At 35.2% G+C, this 23,634-nt stretch overlaps 3 protein-coding genes across 5 annotated transcripts; 2 read left to right on the forward strand and 1 right to left on the reverse strand.

Annotated features, from left to right (window-relative positions):
- Positions 1-1,033: 1,033 nt before the first annotated feature.
- Positions 1,034-8,194, reverse strand: LOC107870334 (protein TONNEAU 1a). Its single transcript, XM_016716823.2, has 8 exons — positions 7,951-8,194; positions 6,228-6,360; positions 4,196-4,284; positions 3,970-4,092; positions 2,389-2,495; positions 2,247-2,272; positions 2,003-2,159; positions 1,034-1,424 (listed from the first exon to the last, which is right to left on the reverse strand). The coding sequence occupies exons 1-8, from the start codon at positions 8,035-8,037 to the stop codon at positions 1,379-1,381; spliced, it is 768 nt and encodes a 255-aa protein (XP_016572309.1). The 5' UTR covers positions 8,038-8,194; the 3' UTR covers positions 1,034-1,378.
- Positions 8,195-10,553: 2,359 nt separating this feature from the next.
- LOC107870335 (50S ribosomal protein L10, chloroplastic) lies at positions 10,554-12,384 on the forward strand. Its single transcript, XM_016716824.2, has 2 exons — positions 10,554-10,884; positions 11,818-12,384. The coding sequence occupies exons 1-2, from the start codon at positions 10,625-10,627 to the stop codon at positions 12,239-12,241; spliced, it is 684 nt and encodes a 227-aa protein (XP_016572310.1). The 5' UTR covers positions 10,554-10,624; the 3' UTR covers positions 12,242-12,384.
- Positions 12,385-18,244: 5,860 nt separating this feature from the next.
- On the forward strand, positions 18,245-23,500 carry LOC107870336 (protein IN2-1 homolog B). Of its 3 annotated transcripts, none has more exons than XM_016716825.2 (10): positions 18,245-18,535; positions 20,252-20,326; positions 20,831-20,891; positions 21,001-21,087; positions 21,675-21,773; positions 21,849-21,951; positions 22,027-22,103; positions 22,389-22,496; positions 23,132-23,212; positions 23,311-23,500. In XM_016716825.2, the coding sequence occupies exons 1-10, from the start codon at positions 18,351-18,353 to the stop codon at positions 23,320-23,322; spliced, it is 888 nt and encodes a 295-aa protein (XP_016572311.2). In that variant the 5' UTR covers positions 18,245-18,350; the 3' UTR covers positions 23,323-23,500. The 3 variants fall into 3 exon arrangements, with proteins under 3 accessions (XP_016572311.2, XP_016572313.2, XP_016572312.2); XM_016716827.2 differs by having other exon boundaries at positions 18,267-18,535; positions 22,033-22,103; XM_016716826.2 differs by having other exon boundaries at positions 18,267-18,535; positions 20,255-20,326.
- The last annotated feature ends 134 nt before the right edge of the window (positions 23,501-23,634 follow it).

The raw sequence follows: 23,634 nt of genomic DNA on the forward strand, positions 1-23,634 counted from the left end.
ACATGATTCAACATCTAATACATTTACACAAATAATTTTAACCATGTAATACAATGTAATTTTCCACTGAATGTCTCTTTCCTAATCAAAAGATAGGGAAGCACCCCTCTCCCGAGGTTACGGGGTCATTCTGTAGAGTTTCTTCGACATGGTTCTCTCAAGTGACCTAGTATACTCATTCACTTGCGTCGGTTTGGGGTACGGTCAGTTCACCAGGAGGATCAGCCTCCCAATTTGAAGTTTTTTCCTAAAAGTTTCAACCTTCTTGATTATGACAACAATCGCGACTATAGACAGACTGGTGACTATTGCAGGGCGTACCACCCTACTCTCTCGCGACCCCTACTCTAATCAAAAGATTAAAAACCCCTACTGAAGATAGGTCGCCAAACTACGATCTGAGAGTTTTGCCTTTTGAAGCGCCAGTCGCGTAGGGCGATCAGGTCAGGTCGAGTCAGAAAGGCTTAGGTAACTCAAGGTTCATATTAAGGAAAGGAGAGTGAGGGGAAGAGGGCACAGCCCTCAGCTTCCAATTCGCTCCAAGCATGATTCTGTAGTCAAAGCAATTTCGTCACTTTCGTGTACCCATCGGACTAATGGAATTTGGAGAATGTGATTATTGGATATGAGTGGTTCAGTTGGTTAGCACAACTTCTTTACTCAAAAATAGCAGTCACTAGTTACTTTTTTTGGGCGCCTTTATGTAAAACATAATCATTATTCTAAGCGTCGAGACAAATGACTATATTTTAAGAGTACACTATAGAAAATCCATTAATATAGAAGCTAAATACTCCCTTAAATTTTAATTTTTGAAATTACACTTTATATCATTAAAAAGTGTGTGGATACATGAATCAATCGCAGTAGATTCATGCATGCATTTATTCGGGGGTTACGACTAAGTTGCAGTAGATGTGTCAAGGGTTACGGTAAATTGTCAGTGCCATTTAACCGGAATTGTTAAGGGGATGGAATTAATTTTACGTAGAGAGACAAACAGTTTCCGTCACACATCCAACTCAAGCAATCATGATACAAGAAGTCAACAACATACGCAATATAATCCTACAAAATGTAGTAGTCTGAAAAGAGTAGAGTTTACGCAGACCTTGCCCCTTTTTTGAGAGGTAGAGAGGTCGTTTCAGATCGACCATATTACAAAATACTGAGTTAAAAGCATCCAAAGAAGCAACATCGCAATAAGGGGGAGAACGAAAAAAGAAAAGAAAAGAAAGAAAAATGAGCAGCACACCCTAATTAATACAAGCAATACAGTATACAAATCATACACATCAAACATTAGAACATTGAATTTCTAAGTTGAAGGGGTATCATCAATTCCCATATTAGTGATTTGGACACTATATAATCTCATCTATTCCATCCTGCCATCATCCTCAGAAATGCCATCACCTCTGTGCCTGCAAAATTTAGCAGAAGTTGAGATGCCACTCAAATTGATGGATGGTACTTTAAAGGCATAATCTCAACCGACAAGCAAGCACTCCAACTTCGAGCGTGCACATCTAGACACCTCAACTTGGTCTCAAATGGCAACTTAACACGCCAACTTGTCCCCACTGTGTCTCATGGACACTCTATGCTGCGTGACACATAAATTTTGGAGGAGTCTATGAGTTGAGTGTTTGTTTATGTATTATGCCTAATTTAAAGGATGGCAAACGACAAAGACATCAACAAAAGGAAAAACTACTCTGCATGTTTTTCAAGAACTTCAGCTACTTATCATCAGTTATTGGTCATCGCTTATCACAATGACACTTGAACTTCCCATGGCCCGTGTAACAAACTTCTACTCGATCTAAGAAGATGGGACCACTTTCAAGAATGGTAATGTCTTTTTTGGCGGGGAGCACTTAAAACACATGAACTTTTTGGCACTAAAATTCACAAAAGTTGAGGACTTCCTACACGTCAACAGATAATTAGACTATAACAAAATGTGTGATTAAGTCTGACTGAGAGTTCAAACACTGACCGCCATGAACTGGTAAGATTCCGAGCTTTTCTGTCCAATTGAAGGTTTTCTAAGGCAGATGAGGCAAGCATTACATCCTGCGGAAGCTCCTCATTTTCGTATCTCCAGTTGTATTCATCTTTCCTATATCCAGATATGGATGAACCTGCTCTTCTATCTAGAAACTCAAGAATATCAGAAATTCATGCTATGGAAATTAACTCCCAGAAGAGGGGGGTGGGGGGTTCAGCCTAGATTTACTTACCAGATGACTGGGCGGCAGGACCAGGCCTGTGGGATAAAATGGTTCCAAGTCAATTTTAAATCCAAACTAATTCCAATAAAATGCAATCGGGTAAAGTATGCGAGAGAGTAAAAGAAGAAGTGATAATATTTTATTTGTTAACCTTCCCGACGGAGGTAACCCCCCGACAACTGAAGATGAAGAAGGCTTCCTAATATTCCTAGCTTCAGTGTTGGACACAGATCCAGCACCCCTTGATTGAGAGAAGTTCTGCCAAAAATTAAAAATGGAATCAATATATATAATTTCTACTGGACACTCGCATGCCGATCCACATAGTACAGGAAGTTGTTATTTGCAAATACTAAAAAAACATAAACAACATACCAAGTGTAATCCCACAAGTGGAGTCTGGGGAGGGTAGAGTGTATGCAAACCTTATCCCTACCTTGGGAGGTACAAAGTTTGTTTCCAATAGACCCTCGACAAATACTATAATAAATTTACACATATTAACACCTCCAACCATATGAAATAACAACATATCACAGCCTTACATTGGATATCCCAACAGCAGAAAAATAATCAGTTTCTATCAACTAAAATTTTTATATCAATTATTGCATACTGATAAACTTCTTTACACATGCCAACTAATAACCAGTAACTTTTATATGTCAATTAACACATAGATTGACTAGTAATTTAATCACTTCAATGCATCCTGTACAAACTACCTCCTGGTATTGCTTACACACGTAGTGATAATTTAACAACTTGTGCTGAAAAGGATTATGCTCGGGGATGATCCTAGTCCTATGTCGTAGAGCATCTTTCTAGTTACCAGCTAGTTAGTTTTAAATCCACTCTCGCTGCATGAAGGAACTTAATACCACAAAATATATATCTCATTCCTCTTCTATGATCTGTTTCATAGATCAGATCTTTCCTAGAACATTCGGAATTTGCATGCTATTTAGCTGGGAAGATGCTTTTCTGATCTCACTCTGCACTTGCCAAACAGTTATCAATCTATACAAAACAAAACTATAACTTGTAAAAGAACTTCATGACATAGTGCAATAGTGCCAACATTGCATTAGGATTCTGAAACTCCTACTCTTAGCAACTATAGTTGTTTTTATCCATTTTACATTTTTTATAAGGTAAAAGATTCTATTAATAATGGGAAATTCTCTTGTATACAAGTTATATACCAAAAAGTAGATAATCTACAACATAATATGATTCTGCCTTTATATAACCCCTCCATTCGGTTTTACTTGTCACATTTTGAGTTGGCACATCTATTAAGAAAAACAATTAATATATATAACCCCTCCTATTAAATGATGCTTACATTGTATCTTGAAATTAATTTGGAAAAAAAGCAATTAATATTAAGGGTAAAATAGGAAAAAAGAAGTTTTCTTTTCTTGATATGTCAAAAATGACAAGTAAAAGTAGAAATTCAATTAGGAAATTAGTGACAAGTAAAAGTAAACGGAGGGAGTACATGTTATTTTCTTCACATCTCACTTCTTTAGGTAAATAACTTTAACTCTCCAATACAATTTTCCAATATTATGATTCCTAATATTCATTCTCTTCACTCTCATTTATCTTATTTTGGTAGTTACTAGCATAAACATTTGACAGATAATACTTATCTAAAACAAAATATTTTTAGAAAAAGCATTTACCAGACTATATAATACATCTAAAATGGAAGGTTTTATCAAACCTCGTATTTCAAGAATCCTTCAAGAACATCCAAAAGAAAAGGAGCACTGTCGCCATTCCTGTTAAGATCATATCCATTCTTGCTGCTAAATTCTTTTAGCTCAGATTTCCATGAATCCTTTGGCTGCACAATCACACAATGGGTTCTTTGTAATTAGAACCAGATACGGACAAGACTTTGTGAAGAGCATTACAAATTCACACCGGAGAGCACAGTACATGATTACCAAGTTACACTCTGGCAAATACACCTTAAGTGTATGGTTTAATTGAGCCCAATCCAAATATTCACATATAAGAGCAGTTAGTAGCCTTCCTGCACACAGAACAAACTAAAACAGTTAAAATGCATAAGCAAAGTGATCTACTATAGGAGGATAATAAATTGTAACACTTCTTAGAACTTGACCGCAACTATGTTGATGCATTGTTCATAAGATGTACGGACTGCAATAAGAGGTACATTATCATCCCAGTCCCAGATAGATTCAATTAAGACACCTCTAGGTACCTTTGTGAAAATTCTTAAATAACTAGTGAAGTATTTACTTAGGGGTATAGCCCTTAAAATTTAGTAATTTTTTTTTTTTGGTAAATGTTGTTGCTTTCAGTATATTAAGATAAGACATGCTTTATGATGTTGTCATGACCATATAATAAGAACCCATTCCCCCAACCAATGTGTAATACTCTACATCCCCTAACACGCCCAGCTAGATATTTGGAGCATCAACAATATAATGAGGGCCAAATAGTGAGTAAACCAAGAATCGTGATGAGTTTGAGGCTTAAGAATGTTAAGATTGTACTTGCTATTTACTTTAGTTAATCGATTGGTTAGTCAAGTCTGTAAGTGTCATGAAGGATAATGTTGTGCAAAATATCTCATTCCAGGTCGAAAACAGGAGGAGAGTTTATTTTTGGGGACATAGCTGGTGTGGAACATAGTATTGGAACATGAGTTTCAGAGTTTGTACGAAATATCTTGCCTAAGAGACTTGACGATTTGACAAATTAGGGAGACACAACGTGGAGAGGCTTTTTAGGATTTGAGATTTCGAAGGGAACTTTTGAGAAGGATTTAGAAGGGATTTTCAAGACTGAAAAGTAAGTGAGTTTCAAAAATTATTGATCTTACTTCATAAGCACATCAATCTGAAGGACAATTTCCATTGTTTGTTGGCGGGGCCTGGGAAATGATGGAGTGTACTTGATTAAGTCCTTTTATGAGAAACTATTAGTTAGGGAGGAGCTTGTTTTCCCATATGATGCAATATGGGTTCCAAATGCACCGAGGAAGGTGTGTTTTTTCACTAGGCTAGCAATTAGAGGGTGATTGTGACAACGGAAAATCCAAGAAAGCGGAAGCTCGTGTGCATCAATTGGTGTTAAATGTGCAATGGGGCGAGCAAGCTCGTGGATCATCTTCTTCTACATTGTTGGTTAAACATGTGATTATGATGGGATATGTTTAAGTGGTTGGCACTCTTTGGGCGATGTCAAAAACTGTGAAAGATTTCATGTCCATTTGGAATAGTGGAAGGAAAAGACGAAGGGCTTGGAAAGTAGTTCCGCTTGCGCTAATGTGGTAGACTGGAGAGAGAAATAGGAGAGCTTTTGAAGGAGTAGAATCAAGCTTCTCTCAGTAGAGGAATAGTCTTCGTTCCCTTATTTTCTTTTGGTGTAATCAGAATGTCCCTTCCTATGAAGATGATTGGGTGGAGTTTATCGAGAATCGTGTTATGTATATTCTTTACCTTTTAGTATAAACTTGTATTCGGTCAGTTTTGACCATGAATTAAATTATTTTTACTTGATAAAAAAAAGGTGGTTTATCAGGAGGAAGTTCACCAAATCAAACCCTAAAAAAGATATTTAGATTGAACTCCTAGGTCCTAAGCTATGTTGCTCGGATCTTCAAAAAGGTTGAGTGGTGGGGTGGATGTCCGATTCTCCAAAAGTAGGGCATTTTTGGAGAATCTAACGCCGGCGTGCATCGAAAATGAAGAGTCCGCTCAGCTAGGTCCTAAGTACTGTCAGAGGTTGTGCAATCAAATGACAGTCCATACAATAGATTGAGACTTCTAATAGATGGTCTGCTACAGTATATGAAAACAACTCGGCTTTCTGATATATATAACCAAAGTCCATAAAAATGTTCTAGACAAGATAAGTATGTCTCCTTCCATCTTTAACACAAAAATTTGCAAGTATTTATAAGCAGAAGACCAACAAAAAGGGCAAAAACATTAAAATGACCTGAAGGTGAATTATGGAGTTGTTTTGCCTGATCATTGCAGCTACCCAATAGTGCAGGGGGCAAGCTCTCATCCTTCTCAATTACCCTATCCTCATCTTCAATTGCCTCAAAAACGCTTGCTCTAAGTTCTGCCTGTGAAACGTCACACCATAAAATATGTAAAATTTGCTATGGGACATGCAATCTACAGCACGAAAAGAATGACCCAATTCAAAGGAAGCAAATGTGACAGAAAAATTAGAGATCATCAGTTTTTAGTTTTTACTACAAATACGTGTTAGCTAAGGATGAAGACAACATGCTAGACTACATCAATTAACTATCAAATTACAACTTCATTTCAAGGACTCCACACTATTGTTGAAATAATATATTGAGTTGCACCCAAAGGTGTGGTTTGTGTGGCCTAGTAGTCACTAAAGTGGATTGAGAACCATGAAGTCTCAAGTTCAAATTCTGGCCGAAAAAATATACTCCCTCCATTACAATTCAAGCGCCTTACTTTCCTTTTTGGTCTGTCCCAAAAAGAGTACCTCTTTCTATATTTAGTAAGTTTTCCAATTCCAACATTCTACACGGAATGTTTAAGATCACAAGATTTGAAAGGACTTTAGACATCTTTAATTTTAGACCATAAGATTCAAAAGTCTCCCTTTGTTTCTTAAACTTCGTACCCAGTCAAACTAAGCTATTGACTAATTGACAAAGTTACTCATATTTGCAGTAGGTAACTATCAAATTAGTCGAGCTACTCATAATTTGGCCCGACACCATGGCTATTTAAAAAAAAATAAAAACCACAAGATTCAAAAGTCTCCCTTTGTTTCTTAAACTTTGTGCCCAATCAAACTAAGTCATTGACCACAAAAATTAAAAAAAAAACACAGAATTCAAAACTCTCAGTCTCATTTTGTTTCTTAAACTTCATGTCAAATCAAACTAAGACTCGTAAACTTCGTACCCAGTAAAACTAAGCTATTGACTAATTGCCATAGTAGGTAACTGTCAAATAAGTTGAGTTACTCATAAGTTGGCTCAAACACCAAGGCTATTTTAAAAAAGAAAAAAATAAAGACCACAAGACTCAAACATCTCCTTTTGTTTCTTAAACTTTGTGCCCAATCAAACTAAGCCATTGAACACAAAAATAACAAAAAAAAAACACAGAATTCAAAACTCTGAGGGGTCATTTGGTAGGAGGAATAAGGATAACTAATTCCGAAATTAATTTAGAAGAGGAGCTTATCCCATGTTTGGTTGGAATAAAATGCATGGGATAATAACTCATCCGGGATTAATTATCTCGGGATTATAGTGTTTTTCTTATCCCTCCTTGAGAGTGGGATAACTAATCACGGAATAGCTAATTCCAATATAACTTGTTTTCCAATTAAATAACCCCTCAGGGTCACTTTATTTTTTAAACTTCGTGTTAAATCAAACTAAGACTCTTAAACATCGTGCTCAATCAAACTAAAGCATTGTCAGAGTTACTCGATACTTATAAAAAGTAACCCGTGAAATTAGTTGAGCTGCCCATAAATTAGCTCGAACACCACAAATATTAAAAAAAAAAATTAAAATAGATATTTAACTACCAGATCAGATCCTAGGATCATTCTACGTCAAAATAATGTATAAATTCTAACAAATACAACTCCAATTCTACGTAAAATTATATGAAAATGGAGAGGAGAAAAAATGGGGGTTAAAAATAAATACTCGGATCTTAGCAAGGACGCCTTTTTTCTCCAGGGTTCGAGTAACTAGGGTTTTCAGGTCCATCATTTCTCGTGTATAATCATCCATTTTGCTTCTGATTTTTCTTGCTTTTTGAGAGGCTTCTATGTAGTTTGGTTGAATGAACAAAAAAAATGTATTGCTATTTGCTCTCCTGCTGTTTCGAACGGCAAATAGGAGAGCCCTAGTACGTATGTATTTGCCTTTGTTTGGATGGTATAAGTTTGATATAATGGGTTAAAAAAAAATAGAAATTATTTTCTTTTTGCAACTTCGGGAGTAGGCGTGGGCATTCGGTTTGTTCGGTTTGATTTTTTTATTTTTGAAATGACAATCATAATCAAATCAAAATTAATTCGGTTCAGTTATTTCAGATTTTTATTTTGATTTTAAAGATTAAAGTAGTGAGCATTTAAAATTGATAATTTTTCTAAAAAAATAATATTTTTTGTAAATCTATTTTTTATTTCCAAATATAATTAATTTAACACACATGAAATAACCATAAATATAAAGCTCGCTGAGGAGTCGTCGTCGTTGGCGTGACGGTAGTGACCGCACTCAGCAGCGATGAAATGAGCAAACGACTGCCGACTGCCGACTGCCTTTGGCGATGTTGAAATCGCAAATGAACTGATGAACAGAGGATGGCTGAGCGCCACTGCCGCCTTCACGTTAATGTTAGGGTTTAAAACAAAGCACTATATTAGAATTTAGAGTTACTAAATGATTATAATTTATATATTTATATGTTATATCAGATTATATTATATTTTTAGTATATTTATATATATAAAAATTATAAAATATTATTTATATAATTTTAGTTTTTTGGTTTATCCGATTTTTTATTTTTTTTTTAAATCCAAAAATCAAATCATTTAACCAGATTTCTAAAAATTAAAACCGAACTCAATCTGAAAAATCAAAAAATCAAACCAAAAATAAATTTCGATTTGATTTTTCAATTTTTTCGGTTTAAACTAAAATATGCCCAACCCTATTTAAGAGTCGTTTGTTGCTGGGATGAAGGACAACTAATTTCGAGATTAATTTGGGATGAACTTATTTTATATTTAGTTGAGATAAAATGTATGAGATAATTTATTCTTGAATTTATTATCTTGAAATTATAGTGTTGTTTTTATCTTTTTTTGAGGATAGAACAACTAATTCTAAAATTGCTAATTCTGTGATAGCTAATCCCACCATAATTGATATCATATGTAATTTATATATTTCACCTAAACTACTACTCCCTTCATTTTTTTTATTTATTCTCTTTATTTTTTATAAGTCAATTTAACTAGATTTGAAAGCTAAAACATATAAAATTAATTTAATTTTTAAAAATTAAAATTTAGATATTAAAAAATATATTAAAAAAATACTATAAATTATAATTTTTTTCAATTTGATTAAGAAATATATCTAAAAATATTGGTCAAAATTTATATCGCTTGACTCTAAAAATAAAAAGAAATATAGGGAGTATTAAGTGTTTGTCAGGTAGCGTTTCTTTTTGAGATTGGTTTTCGCTACGCTTTAAGCATTTTTTTTTCCCGCCTATATAAGACATTTCATATGAAACCTCCGTGTCGCTATTGATGTGTTTGTTTTTAATTCATGATAATTATCGCAAAAAATATTGTATTCTCATTCTAATCTAGGTAGTCATCTACTTCAAATCAAATAATAAGTGAATTCATACCCAATCTATTTTTTTTTTCCCACATAGCAGAGAAGGTTCTTTTGCTTCAAAAATATAGTGCTTGCTTTAGTTATTTCGTCAGCCCCATTTGGAACTTAATGAGTTAATTATTATATGGACAAAATTTTATATGGGAAATTGTAACACATTTTTTAGTGGTTAAATCGTAACACTTGGTATAATCAGCTTAGAGGGGTCTTTCTTTTGATAAATATTTGAAGACCTTAAATAATAAAATACAATCATATATAATTCATATATAAAATTCATAAAAAGTGATACTTCATTTTAACTGTAAAAGATGTCTAAAGTCATTCTATAGAAAACGTCTTCTTTTGTTTTTGAAAAAAATGACTTGTATTCGAACACACACTCTGACGGTTTGTTTGGTATGAAATAAGGGGTTGTTTGATGTGAGGCATAAGGGATAAATAGTTTTCAGATAAAATGAATGGCTATTTAAACTCATGTTTTGTGTGAGAGTTAGTATCGAAATTATTTATTCCACCATTTGCATCATAGTGATGGAATAACTAATCTTTCCCTACCAAACTACTCCCAATAGTGACAATTTAGGATAAAAAGATCAATTTTTCTAACTTCGAGATTATAAGCCTCATATCTCTTACACCGATACTTTTCGGGATCGTTTGGTGTGAGGTACAAGAGATAAATAGTCCCGGATAAAATGAATGACATTTTATCAACATATTTGATGTGAGGTATTTATTAGTACCACAATTATTTATCTCATTATTTACACAATAATGATAGATAATTTATCGTATATACGTAATGGGATAATTAATCTTTCCCAACCAAACGAGCCCTAAGTATTTTTAAAAAACATTAAAATTCCTGAAATACCCCAAACTTCTATCCAACAAAAGATAAGGTAACAAACATAGTACATCATCTCTCGTATCTCCCTCAAAGCCACCATCAATGGAGGCTACTCTCTTCTCCTTACATGGCTCCACCTCTCACTCTTACCCATTTTCCCTAAAATCCCACTTCAAAAATCCCTTCACAATCCCCAATTCCAACTTGAAACTCAAACAAAGAACTCTGACAATCCGTTCAGCCATTAGCAGAACCAAGAAAGAAGAAACTGTTGAAACTGTTAAACAACAGCTTGAAGACTGTTACCTTTTAGCTGGAATCAGCTACAAGGGGTTGACTGTCAAGCAATTCCAAGATCTCAGGTACCAGTTTAATTGTTTTTTTTTTAATATATATAGTTTTTAAGTATCTTATTAAATTGTTACTCCCTCCGTTTCAAAAAGAATGAACTAATTTGATTTGGCATGGAGTTTAAGAAAATGAGGAAGACTGTTGAATCTTGTGGTATTAAATTATGTACTTTAGTTTTGTACATGTTATGTGAAAAGTTGGAATTAAAATGTTGCCAAAAAGCACCCAAGGGTGTGGCTTAGTGGTTCAATGAAGTTGGGCTGAGCACCGTGAGGTCTTAGGTTCAATTCTCAACTGAGACAATCACTAGGTGATTTATTTCCATCTGTTCTAGCCTTGGTGGATAGAGCTAACTTATATTTGTTACTGGTGGGAGGTGGCAGGATAGTGGAATTAGTTGAGGTGAGCGCAAGCTGGCCTGGAAACCACGGTTATCAAAAAAAATGTTGCCAAAAAAATGGTCATTTTCTTTGAAACGAACTAAAAAGAAAAGTAGGTCATTCTTTTTTAAACGGAGAGAGTAGTATTTTTGTATTATGACTATATAATATTGGAGTAACTGGTAAAATTGTTGTCATGTGATGAGAAGGTTACGGTTTCAAGCATATAAATAGCTGTTGTAGAAATGTGGCGTAAGACTATGTACAATAAATCCTTGTGGTTCGGCCCTTTCTAGGAGCCCGTGCATAGCGGGAGCTTTAGTGCACGGGCTGCCTTTTTGACTATATATGATATATCAAATAAAATAAGATGTATTTTTAAAAATATTTTGTCAAGATTTCTGTATGTATCAATTTGAGCTACATATCCCATTACCAATGGGTTGAAATTGATCGAGCTGAAATGGACCGAGCTTATAAATGAGCGGGTGAATAATCGGCCTAAACTTGGAAGGGTTGGGCGTGTTATGATTTCATGGACTAATTTTGCGACTCTAATCTCAGGTCTCAACTCCCAGAAACCACAAAGCTTCTTGTTGCAAAGAATACTCTGGTGCTCAAAGCTATTGAAGGTACAAAATGGGAAGCCTTGAGACCATGTATGAAAGGAATGAATGCTTGGTTATTCGTTCATAGTGAAGAAATACCAGCTGCTTTGAAGCCTTATAGGACTTTTCAAAAGGAGAAGAAGTTGGAGGAAAATGATTTTACTGGTGGAGTTTTTGAAGGGAAGTTTTACGGGCCCGATGAGTTTAAAGTTCTTGAGAATTTGCCTACAAGAGCTGAGATTTATGCACAGCTACTTGGGTCTTTGAAAGGACCTGCTTCAGCTGTTGTTGGGACTATTCAGGCTCCGGCAAGGAATTTGGTTATGGTGCTTCAGGCTTATGTAAAGAAATTGGAGGAAGAACAAGGTGGAAGTCAATGATTTTGTTGTAATTCTTGGATATGGTAAGATAATGTTATATTCATGGTCAATTTGATTCAAAAATTGAAGCTTTTGGATATGGAATTTTGTAAATTCGTTTTCTTTTTGTTGGTAGAATGAATTTTCCTTGCCAGTTCTCCTAATTAGTAGTGGCCATTTATATTAGTAGTCGTCATATTGCTCCTCTAGTTTCTTGTCCTTCGATGTCTGTTACTATATGTTGATTCCTTGTACCTCGATTATCGTATTGCTCTGCTGTAGTTTCTGTTCTGTTACCATTTACTGTTTTTTGTTATTAGTTGTTATTTCTTGTACTTATTTGCTTCTTTAGCTGGACTACTTTGGACTGTTTTCTTGTGCCGAGTGTCTACCCGAAACAGCCTCTCTACCTTTGAGGTAGGGGTTAAGGTTTATATACACTCTACCCTCCCCAAATCCCACTTTGTGGGATTACATTGGGTATGCTGTCGTAATTCTCCTAATAAGTGTCCTCATATTAGGCGGATAAAAGAGGGATTACTTCATAACCGAAAGGGGATTTGTGTTCTGTAACATGTACTATCTGCACTTCCCATTATCACCGATCCAAGAAAATAGTTTGTCTTTCTGCCCCATCTCACTATACTTGTCAAACATAAAAGGCAGCTCAGTGCAATAAGCTCTCGTTATTTGTGGAGTTCGGGAAATGCCTGACCACACTGCATCTATTGTAGGCAACCTTACCTTGCATTTCTGCATGTGGATTGTTTCCACGGATTGAGCATTTGACCTCTTGGTCACACGGGTGGCAACTCTTGCCATTGCACTGAACTCTCCCCTTCCTATATATAGTAAATAAGAGGAGTAAATTGTTTTGTTTTAAGAAAAGAAGCAGCAGCAGCAATCCTACCTCTTATTCAACACATCTTCCACTTTGTACCTGAAAAGCCTGAATCCTTTGCCTTTGACGCTCCGTCCGTTATCTCCTCTTCCCCTTCCAGCATTTCTGTTTTTTTTTTTCGGGGAACAAATTACAACTTTGTATTATAAATCAGTACGTAGTAGTACTGGTAAACCCCTTTTGAAAAGGGAATATGTAAAAAGGAAAAGGACTGAAGAAAGTACAATCCTAACATAAATCAAAAACTTCTAGGATTGTCTCTGTATCTTCCGTAAATCTCCATGTACACCAAAAACAAAATAGCAAAATACAGTTTACTGGTGGATTTCTTTTCCCTTCCAGTATTTCTAAACTTACTTTGGTTTTGTGTATGATTTCTCTTTAAGAATAAGTTAGTGCCTTTTGTTTGAGGAAAGGACGGACTAGTTGCTATGGTCGATGAACAAATTCTTTTAGAACTTCAATGCTGTTTTCTGGAATTAGTTGAAGGCCTCTTACAGATATTATTAGGAGTACAAGGGAGCAATGACGTTTACCAGGTGCATTAAGCCATCTGGTTTGGTTGAACAGGATTGTGTTTTGTTCCATGTCAAAACGTGCCTGTACTTGTGCTTTGGAAAATCTATTACCTCTAGAGGCTCCAAGGATTTGGATTCTCTAGATGGTTAAGCACGTGTTATGAACCGAATGATTTTTCAGTAAGTGAAGAAACTAGAACATACCTGATCATATGGTTGCACAGATAGGCGTCAGGTTTTATTCAAGACAAAACTTGAGATAAGTATGCCTTTTTATAGGTTTAGACATAACAAGCACTAGCCTACTAGGTGTGCTAGTATATCTACCATTCTTGGTGATGCCAAAGATTTACTTACGCGCTACATAATGGGACTTTTTGCTCTATGACATGCATAGTTCTGTTGATGGTCCATAGTTAAAAGAGGACAGCTTATTTAGTCATGATGTGCAGAAAAGGGACTAATCACAAGCTAATACTTTGAACCGTCTGACATTAATATGAGAAATCGGCATAAGCAAAGGCCTAGTCTGAAATTCTGGTGAAGAGACTTTACCTCAGCACTATGCTGCGCTGATAAGCGGGAAACCAAGAAAATGTTGATGACTCTATCGGTTCATCCAGCCTTTACTATATGAACTACCCTTTTACTTGCGCTTCTGCAACAAAAGAAGTCTCATGTCTTGTGTATATGTTTGATTTCGAGATTCTCCTCCATAGCAACCGACAGTTCCTTCTGTTTCTACCTCGTCATGTTACTTTGCTGGTTCGTTGTTTGATTTGCCATTCTTGTACCAAATTCTGTTTCAACTAACTTTTGAAGTTAATTTATGCCATCTTACTTAAATTTTCATCTCAGCTCATATTTGTGGTATGAATATTTTGACTTCTCCAGAGTTCTAATGCATAAGTTTTGGCTATAGTCCAAGCATGTTGCATGTATCTCATCAACATTTATTTGTGAGGAAGGAGTAGAATTCCTTCTGTCTACGTTGTAAGGGGCGGAGTGTTGGTTCACCGAGGTTTCTTTTTGTGCTTCAGTTATTGGATTATTTCGTTTTTGTTATTGTTCTTTCTTCTATATGGTGTGTACTGCTCGTTATTTCACATTATTTCGTTGTTGTTACTGCTCTAATTTATGTATTTCCTTTTTCAAACTGTTTGGAAATGCTTTATTTAAACTAAGGGTCTAGCGGAAACGACCTCTCTATCTATATGAGACAGTTGTAAGATTTGTGCGGAAGGAGTAGAATTCCTTCTGCCTATGTTGCAAGAGGCGGAGTGTTGGTTCACCTACGTTCTTTTTTGTGCTTCGGTTATTGGATTATTTTGTTGTTGTTATTGTTCTTTTTTCTATATGGTGTGTACTCGGTACTGTTCTTCATTTCACATTATTTCGTTGTTGGTACTGCGCTCATTTATGTATTCCCCTTTTCAAATTGTTTGAAAATGCTTTATTTAAATTGAGGGTCTAGCGGAAACAATCTCTCTATCTCTATGAGACAGTTGTAAGATTTGTGAGGAAGGAATAGAATTCCTTTTGCCTATGTTGCAAGGGGCGGAGTGTTGCTTCAAACTACATTTTTTTTTGTGCTTTCGTTATTGTTCTTTCTTCTATATGGTGTGTACTCGGTACTGCTCTTTATTTCACATTATTTCATTGTTGTTACTGCCTTCATTTATGTATTCCTTTTTTCAAACTGTTTGAAAATGTTTCATTTAAACTGAGGGTCTAACGGAAACAACCTCTCTTTCTATATGAGACAGTTGTAGGATTTGTGCGGAAGGAGTAGAATTCTTTTTGCCTATGTTGCAAGGGGCGGAGTGTTGGTTCACCTACGTTTTTTTTTGTGCTTCGGTTATTGGATTATTTTGTTGTTGTTATTGTTCTTTCTTCTATATGGTGTGTACTTGGTACTGTTCTTCATTTCACATTATTTCGGTGTTGGTACTGCGCTCATTTATGTATTCCCCTTTTCAAATTGTTTGAAAATGCTTTATTTAAACTGAGGGTCTAGCGGAAACAATCTCTCTATCTCTATGAGACAGTTGTAAGATTTGTGAGGAAGGAGTAGAATTCCTTTTGCCTATGTTGCAAGGGGTGGAGTGTTGCTTCAAACTACATTCTTTTTTGTGCTTTCGTTATTGTTCTTTCTTCTATATGGTGTGTACTCGGTACTGCTCTTTATTTCACATTATTTCGTTGTTGTTACTGCCCTCATTTATGTATTCCCTTTTTCAAACTGTTTGAAAATACTTCATTTAAACTGAGGGTCTAGCGGAAACGACCTCTCTATCTATATGAGACAGTTGTAAGATTTGTGCGGAAGGAGTAGAATTCCTTCTGCCTATGTTGCAAGGGGCGGAGTATTGGTTCACCTACGTTCTTTTTATGCTTCGGTTATTGGATTATTTTGTTGTTGTTATTGTTCTTTCTTCTATATGGTGTGTACTCGGTACTGCTCTTTATTTCACATTATTTCGTTGTTGTTACTGCCCTCATTTATGTATTCCCTTTTTCAAACTGTTTGAAAAAGCTTCATTTAAACTGAGGGTCTAGCGGAAACAACCTCTCTATCTATATGAGGTAGTTGTAAGATTTGTGTATACTCTACCCTCTTCAGATTCTACGAGAGGCAATGTACAAACTATTATTGATGCATTATCAGGAGTATTACTACAACACTAACATATCCAACGTGATTTCACAAGTGGGATCTTTGGAAGGTGAAGTGTATGTAGATCGCTCACAATATCAGAACTTTATGTAGGACAGGTAAATATTACAAATCACAAATAGTTTATAGTAATTTGATTTCAAGAGTTACAATATTCTGAAGTCTTAATACATATTCAATGTGATTTCATAAATGGATTTATGAGGATAGGGTAGCAAATATTATCTTTATATTGTGGGTTAGTGAAGGATAGAGTATACATAAATGTTATCCTTATATTGTGAGGTAGCTACGTTATTTTCGACAGATGTTCGGCTCAAAAATATATTTCAAAATAAATTTGAAAAATATAAGGTCAAAGAATCTCTTTTGAGAATAACACAATTAGAAACACTTTTTATAATCTTGACCAAATATTGATTGCTACTTCAAAAGTATTTAAAATTTATTGTCCGGATGAGAAAATGGTCTATTACCCCCAATCTTTGGTTGAAATTTCAACTACATACTCAACCTTTAAAGGTGACTTATTACCCCTAAACTTATTTTTACCGAATTTATTAGCCCCTAGGTTGCTGACCTGTCAATGGACGTGACTACACCGCCCATGGACGTTTGACTCCATTTCACTTTAAATTCTTTATTTTCTATTCGATTTACAAAATGATTTGTTTGAATTTGAAATTTCAATTAGCATCTATTTTTTTTTTATTTTTATTTTAGAGCAATCATAACAAAAAAAACAACAAAATTTTAAAATTAGGCTTTAAGTAACCTCGAGTAACATTGTGTTGCAAGTTTAAAGTGGAATTCAAATCTAACTACAATGAATTAAAATTCAAAAATATTATTATTTTGAGTTAAAACTCAAAAATATTATTATTTAATAATATAACGATAGTAGCAACAACCAGGAAAAAAAAAAAAGCCTAACAATATAGCAACCATCTCCTTTTCAATCAACAAGCCACCTTCTCACCAACTACGAATTGAAATTACACATACAAGAAAACAGTGTAACTGCAAAACATTTTTTTAGTGTCACTATGTGTGTAAATGTCAATTTACGAATTGATTCAAATTCTAAATACCCAAAACTAAATTCAATTCGTAAAATCAAAATATTTTAAAACTAAATTCGTAAATCAATTCAAATTAAATCATCCAAAGATTTGAAAATTTGAACTGATTCGATTTGTACACAATACTAAACTCAATATCGACGAGACTCGAACCTAGAAAGCTCCAGTTAAGATTACACTCCATACTTACCTCTCGTCCACAACGCTAAAGAAACCACAGTTACGCCAGAGTCGAGGGAATTTTGAATTAAAAGGGACAAACAAGTTTTTTTAATTAAGTGAGGGTCTTTCAAGTTTTAAAAATTAGGTAAAAAAATCATTATTTTCAATTTTTTCTTAACATTTTCGCTTCAACAACTAACGAAGTTGTCTCAACAACTATAGAAGTTGTTCGATAACTGTGCAAAGTTATTGGATAACTTTGATAGTTATTGAGACAACTAAACTCAATATCGACGAGACTCGGACCTAGAAATCTCCAGTTAAGATTACACTCTATACTTACCTCACGGCCACAATGCTAAACAAAACCACAGTTACGCCAGAGTCGATGGGACTTTGAATTAAAAGGGACAAACAAATTTTTTAATTGAGGTCTTTCAAGTTTTAAAATTAGGTAAAAGAATCATTCTTTTCAATTTTTTCTTAATATTTTCGCTCCAACAACTAAAGATGTTATCTCAACAACTATAGAAGTTGTCTCAATAACTATACAAGTTGTTCGATAATTGTACAAAGTTATTAAACAGCTTTGATAGTTATTAAAACAACTAATGAATAACTGTCCTAATTATTTAAACGACTTTATGTCTTTGAACTTAATAATTTTGTGGGATCACTTGTCCCTTTTTTAAATTAAAGAGTTGAGACGGTATATGAGCTAATTTTTCTCAGTCGACGGGGAAGATAAGAAATATACTAACAATTAACAAAACGACACTCAAAAAAGAAAATGGCAGCTTCCCGCATTGGTTATCAAATTCATATTAATTTCAATTCTCCAATTATTTTTCCTTCAAAGACCAAATTGAGTTCTCTATCTTTCAGTTTCTCTAATGCTAAATATGCATTAAAATGGAATCACATTGGGTGCCACAGAATCTGTGCTTTACCAGTTGTTTCAATTATGGCTTCTAGGTACTTGTCTTTTTCTATTAATTATTTTGCTAGTAATTTTTATGGAATTCTAGTATTCTTGCTAGTAATTTATGTCATCTGCTTCTGTGCTGTACTATGTGTTTGTGTGATACCTCGTGACTTGAGTCGGGGTCTTTCGGAAACAGCCTTTCTACTTCATCAGAGGTAGAGGTATGGACTGCGTACATCTTATCCCCAGACCCCACCAAGTGGGAATACACTGGGTTTGTTGTTGTTGTTGTTAGTATTCTTGTAGGGTGTGTTTTTGTAAGAAGCAATATGTTTTTTTTTTCATGTAAAATATTTATCTGGAAAATAAGTAAATGTTTTATCATTTTTTACCCAAGTTTCACAATTCAATTATCACCATTTAAGTATTAAACACATCTCTCTGCTGTCAATTATTTATTTTTCTACCTGTACTATCATCATCGTTCAATTAGAGAAAAAAAGAGTAACTTATAGTTGAGACGTGTTTAATACATAGATGGTGATAGTACGTTACCATGTTAACAAAAGATATATAGATGGTGATAGTTCAACTAGTAAAATGGAATAATGGATAGTTGAGGTATGAAACACGCGAAAAAATATTGATTGCTCAAGTGTATTCCATTAACTCTTAACTTTTTTTTTTTTATTATTATTATTTTTTTATTTTTTTATTTTTATGTTTGGTAAGTGAGTAAGTAAATATTGTTTCAAATGTCTAAGCAATTAATACTTGTGTTCTATGTTTCAATTAGTATGATATTATTTGTTGCATGCTTCTGTTCTCTTCTCTATTTTTTTTTCTTGAGCATGTTTTTTCACTATTGTATTTGCTTTACATACTTGATTTCCGAAATGTGTTTACTTAAGGCGAAGATCTACCGCAAACAACTTCTTTACCTTCACAAGTTAAGGTAAGGTTGTGCACACACCACCCTCTCGCGTCCCCACTTATAGGATTACACTAGGTATATTTTTTTTTTGTTTGTTTGATAACCATGGTGTCCGAGCCAGCTTGTGCGCATCTCGACTAATTCCACGGGATACCTGCCATCTCCCACCAGCAACAGGTACTAGGTAACTTTGTCCTAGAACAGATGGGAAGAAATCACTTGTAGTGCTTAATCCGACTTCATTGAATCACTAGGTCATACCCTTGGGTGCGGTATGTTATGGTTGTTGTTAAGCAAATATTGGAGGAGGCCAAAACTAGAATTTTTAATTTATGGTTCTAAACTCTAGAAAGGACATCTTACTAAGTTTTGAATATATCATTTGTACATGTTACGTGAATTTTTTAGCACAAATCCATGGTCTGCTCCAAAGCTTAACGGTAAGCAGAATGCTAGCACCGCCTCTAGGGTAGTGGCGAAGTCAGAATTTTCACTAAGGGGTTCAGAAGTAAAGATACAAACTAGTGGAACGGGGTTCAACATCTACTATATCTACATAAAAGATAAATTTTAACCATGTATAAATAGTATAATTTTCCGCCGAAGAGAGTTCAGATGACCCCCTAATTATCCAAAGGTGGCTCCGCCCCTGCTCTAGCTAGGGTCGAGGTGGCGTGGATGGTAATTTGGTGTGGTGCCTAGGCGAGGGACTTGTTTTTCATATTTCTATTAGAAAAGTCATTTTTTCAATTTGTAAGGAACCTTTTTTTTTTAGAAATTAAATGTTTAAAATATTTCGACCAACTAAATATAAAACTTCTTGTTTGATCAGAAGTTCCACAGAGGTGCTTCCTCCTGCCCTTGATTCTTCTTCAGAGCCACCAACAATCTTTGATGGAACTCCAAAGTAAGTTGCTTTTTTACTTTTTATCCTACATGAAGTACTAAAATCTATCCATTGAAGTGAATTTTACTGATATAGTGGGTAAAATCTACAACTTTACTATTATAGTGGATAAAATTATGGTTATCGACCTTAAAACACTATAACAATAAAGTCTATTTTTTGTTGCATTAAAGTAGCTAACCCTCTCCCGATCCCACTTGTAAGGAGATTACGCTGGGTAGGTTGTTGTTTTAAAGTAGCTAGTTGGCTGAATCTTACCTGCTATAACATTAAGGTCGACTTTATCCGCTATAGTAAAACCTACCCATCAAGGTGACTTTATTGTGATCGTGGGTATAGTTTTGTGATTTTATTCTTATAGTTATAGTATGTAAAACAGTGACGAAAAACAGTTTTATAACTTTACTGTTAAGTCGGTAAAATTCAGTGATCATATGTGAAATTATCTCGATATATTAGTTATCTCTTTTGTGATAGTCAATTTATTCATTTTCTTGGTTGAAGGCTTTATATCTCTTACTCATGCCCATATGCCCAACGTACGTGGATTGCTAGAAACTGTAAGGTCTGTATGGAGCAACTGGTGATCTAGTATTTGCTTAAATTTAGTGTTTACTCGAATTCCTTCCATCGCGTATAAAGTTATTGATGTATATTCTTGAATGTGAATCCAGGGGCTGCAAGAAAAAATTAAGTTGGTTCCTATTGATCTAAAGAACAGGCCAGATTGGTACAAGGAAAAGGTTTATCCAGCAAATAAGGTGAGTAAAAGTGAAATGGTTGTAGTTTCGCTTTCTTTGAAGTTCCCCGGTCGAGGCCAGAGGATTAAGCTGGTTCGCTCGTGTTGTTTTAGGACAGTAAATTGAGAAACTTGCTTTATCGATTCCTAAAAAATATAGCAAGCAACAAGGAGTTAGGGTGCCAATCTAGTATAGCACTACTGACAGGACGGTCAGTTGATAGCGAAAGCAAAACGTCTCACATCTCTGACTTCTTGTTCTCATTACCTCAAAGTAATTGACTACATTGAGTATAAAGGAGAAAAGAAGGAATGGTGTCTATCTGTTCGTGTCTCGTGTGTGTATTTGTATTTGAAGTTCCTTCCTAAGATATTCTCATCTGTGATCTAAGCGGTCGTCAATCATTTTGCTTACATATCGTGAACTTTGAAATTCGCAACAGCATAGGAATCACGGGTTCCCCTACTGGTAATGAGAAAATGTCCCTTCTCACCAAATGATGTTTGTTTAGAACTGACTCAGATGGCAAGGATCCATTGTGGCTTTAGCCCGCTTCTTACTGTCACTTTGCTGTGCTACTCCGAGAACTTAATTCTTTTCTTGCACAGGTACCATCACTGGAACACAACGATGAAGTTAAGGGAGAAAGTATGGATCTCATTCGATATATTGACAGTAACTTTGAAGGACCTTCACTTTTCCCAGATGTAAGTTCTTGATAGGAATTTCTTTGAGATTTTCCTACTTGTTCCGTCTCTCAACTAGTTTGCTCGCTAATGTAGGATCCTTACAAGAGAGAATTCGCAGAAGAATTATTCTCCTACTTTGACCCCTTTTACAAAGCTGTAATTTCGTCTTTGAAGGAAGACAGAATAGATAACGCCAGTAAGTTTTTACTCCGATCAATTACATACTTGCTTCGCGATAGAAAGCTTTTAAGTTTGAGACAAGTTGATGTAGTTTCAGCCTTTGATTCCATTGAGACTGCTCTTTCCAAGTTTGATGATGGATCTTTCTTCCTTGGCACGTTCAGTCTGGTGAGTATCGATCTCTTACTTTTTGTTATTACAAGTGTAGGAAAACGATCTATAAATTTCCATACCAACGGGATTAGTGAGTGCAAAGGTGAAATCTGCAGTTAATGTTCACTTTTAGTAAATTTCCATAGCAAGGGTCAATCTACTTAAGTCCGTAGTGTCCATCGATTTTACCATGTCCCCCTTTCGTTTTGCTTGAGATTAGGATCTCGTTGTGATGTCCTTCATTTATACTGGAACCATTGAATTCATTAGATATCATGCTGTGTGATATATGACGGACAGGTAGATATAGCTTACGCACCATTCATCGAGAGATTCCAGCCCTTCCTGCTCGAGGTAAAGAACTACGACATTACAGCAGGCAGAATAAAACTCGCAGCATGGATCAAGGTACCACAAGATTACCTTCACAGAAGCAAATTTTTAACTATAGCTACATATGCCATAATCACTTGAATACTAGAACATGATGTTTTTCTTAGCTTTCGTTGAAGTTTTTTTTGATAACTTGGTGTCTGGCACGCACCTCAACTATGTTCACCGTGCCTCCCAACAACAAAGATACCAGATAACTTTGTCCACCAAAACTTGGACAAATGTGACAAGATCGCCTAGTACTTTTGCCTCCATCTGAACTACAGACTGCTCCCTTTCAAGTTTATATAGAAGTTTTACCTGAGCCCTATAGTTCTACAAGTCAACCTATAACTTTATGTCAACGGTGTTGGGCGTGTATACAATTATATGTTCAGATAGCTTCTTGAGCTAACTAAAACCTGATAGTGCCCATCCACCTACACGTCTTGCTTTGAGTAACGGTAACATTGTCTCTGTATGGCTTATATAGGTCATGGGCAGGGGAGGAGGTAGAACCCCAGTTACGGGAGTCACATCAGTACTTCCTCAGGATACAGCCCTTCCCCTGACCACGCGTGATCTTCGTTGTTAAGTTTTCTGCATGTTTTGTGTAGACATTTTGACTTAGCAGAGAGATTACTTGATGTTGTATGGTGCATTTACTGCAGGAGATGAACCAAATTGAGGGTTATACAGTAACTAAACGTGACCCAAAGGAGCATCTGGAAAACTATAAAAGACGTTTCTTGGTAATATTGTTTGTCAATTGTCTTCTTTTCTAGATTTCTTCACACAAAAATTGTTCCTATTTATAGCCATATTCACCACCACTTCTTTGTTTTTGCAGTCTCAGGTCTGAGCTCTGTGAAGATGCTATATATTTAGAATGATTTATCTCAGCGCGAATTCCCCATAAGATGATACAGTGTTATATAACTAATGTAGCTTTTGGTTGGAAGTATTAAATAATACTCGCGTTATGTTATGAAAATCTACGTATTATTTTATGAGATTGATAAATTTTACTAGCTGTTTTACACCGTGGTCATCATTGGCAATGCCAAAGGTGCTAGTTTCAGTAAATTGACTAAGTATGGTTTGATGAGTTACTAATCTGGTTACGTTCAGTACTACAACAACATACTCAGTATAGTCCCACAACGTGGAGTTT

Source organism: Capsicum annuum, chromosome 5, assembly GCF_002878395.1.
Source record: "Capsicum annuum cultivar UCD-10X-F1 chromosome 5, UCD10Xv1.1, whole genome shotgun sequence".
Taxonomy (NCBI): Eukaryota; Viridiplantae; Streptophyta; class Magnoliopsida; order Solanales; family Solanaceae; genus Capsicum; species Capsicum annuum.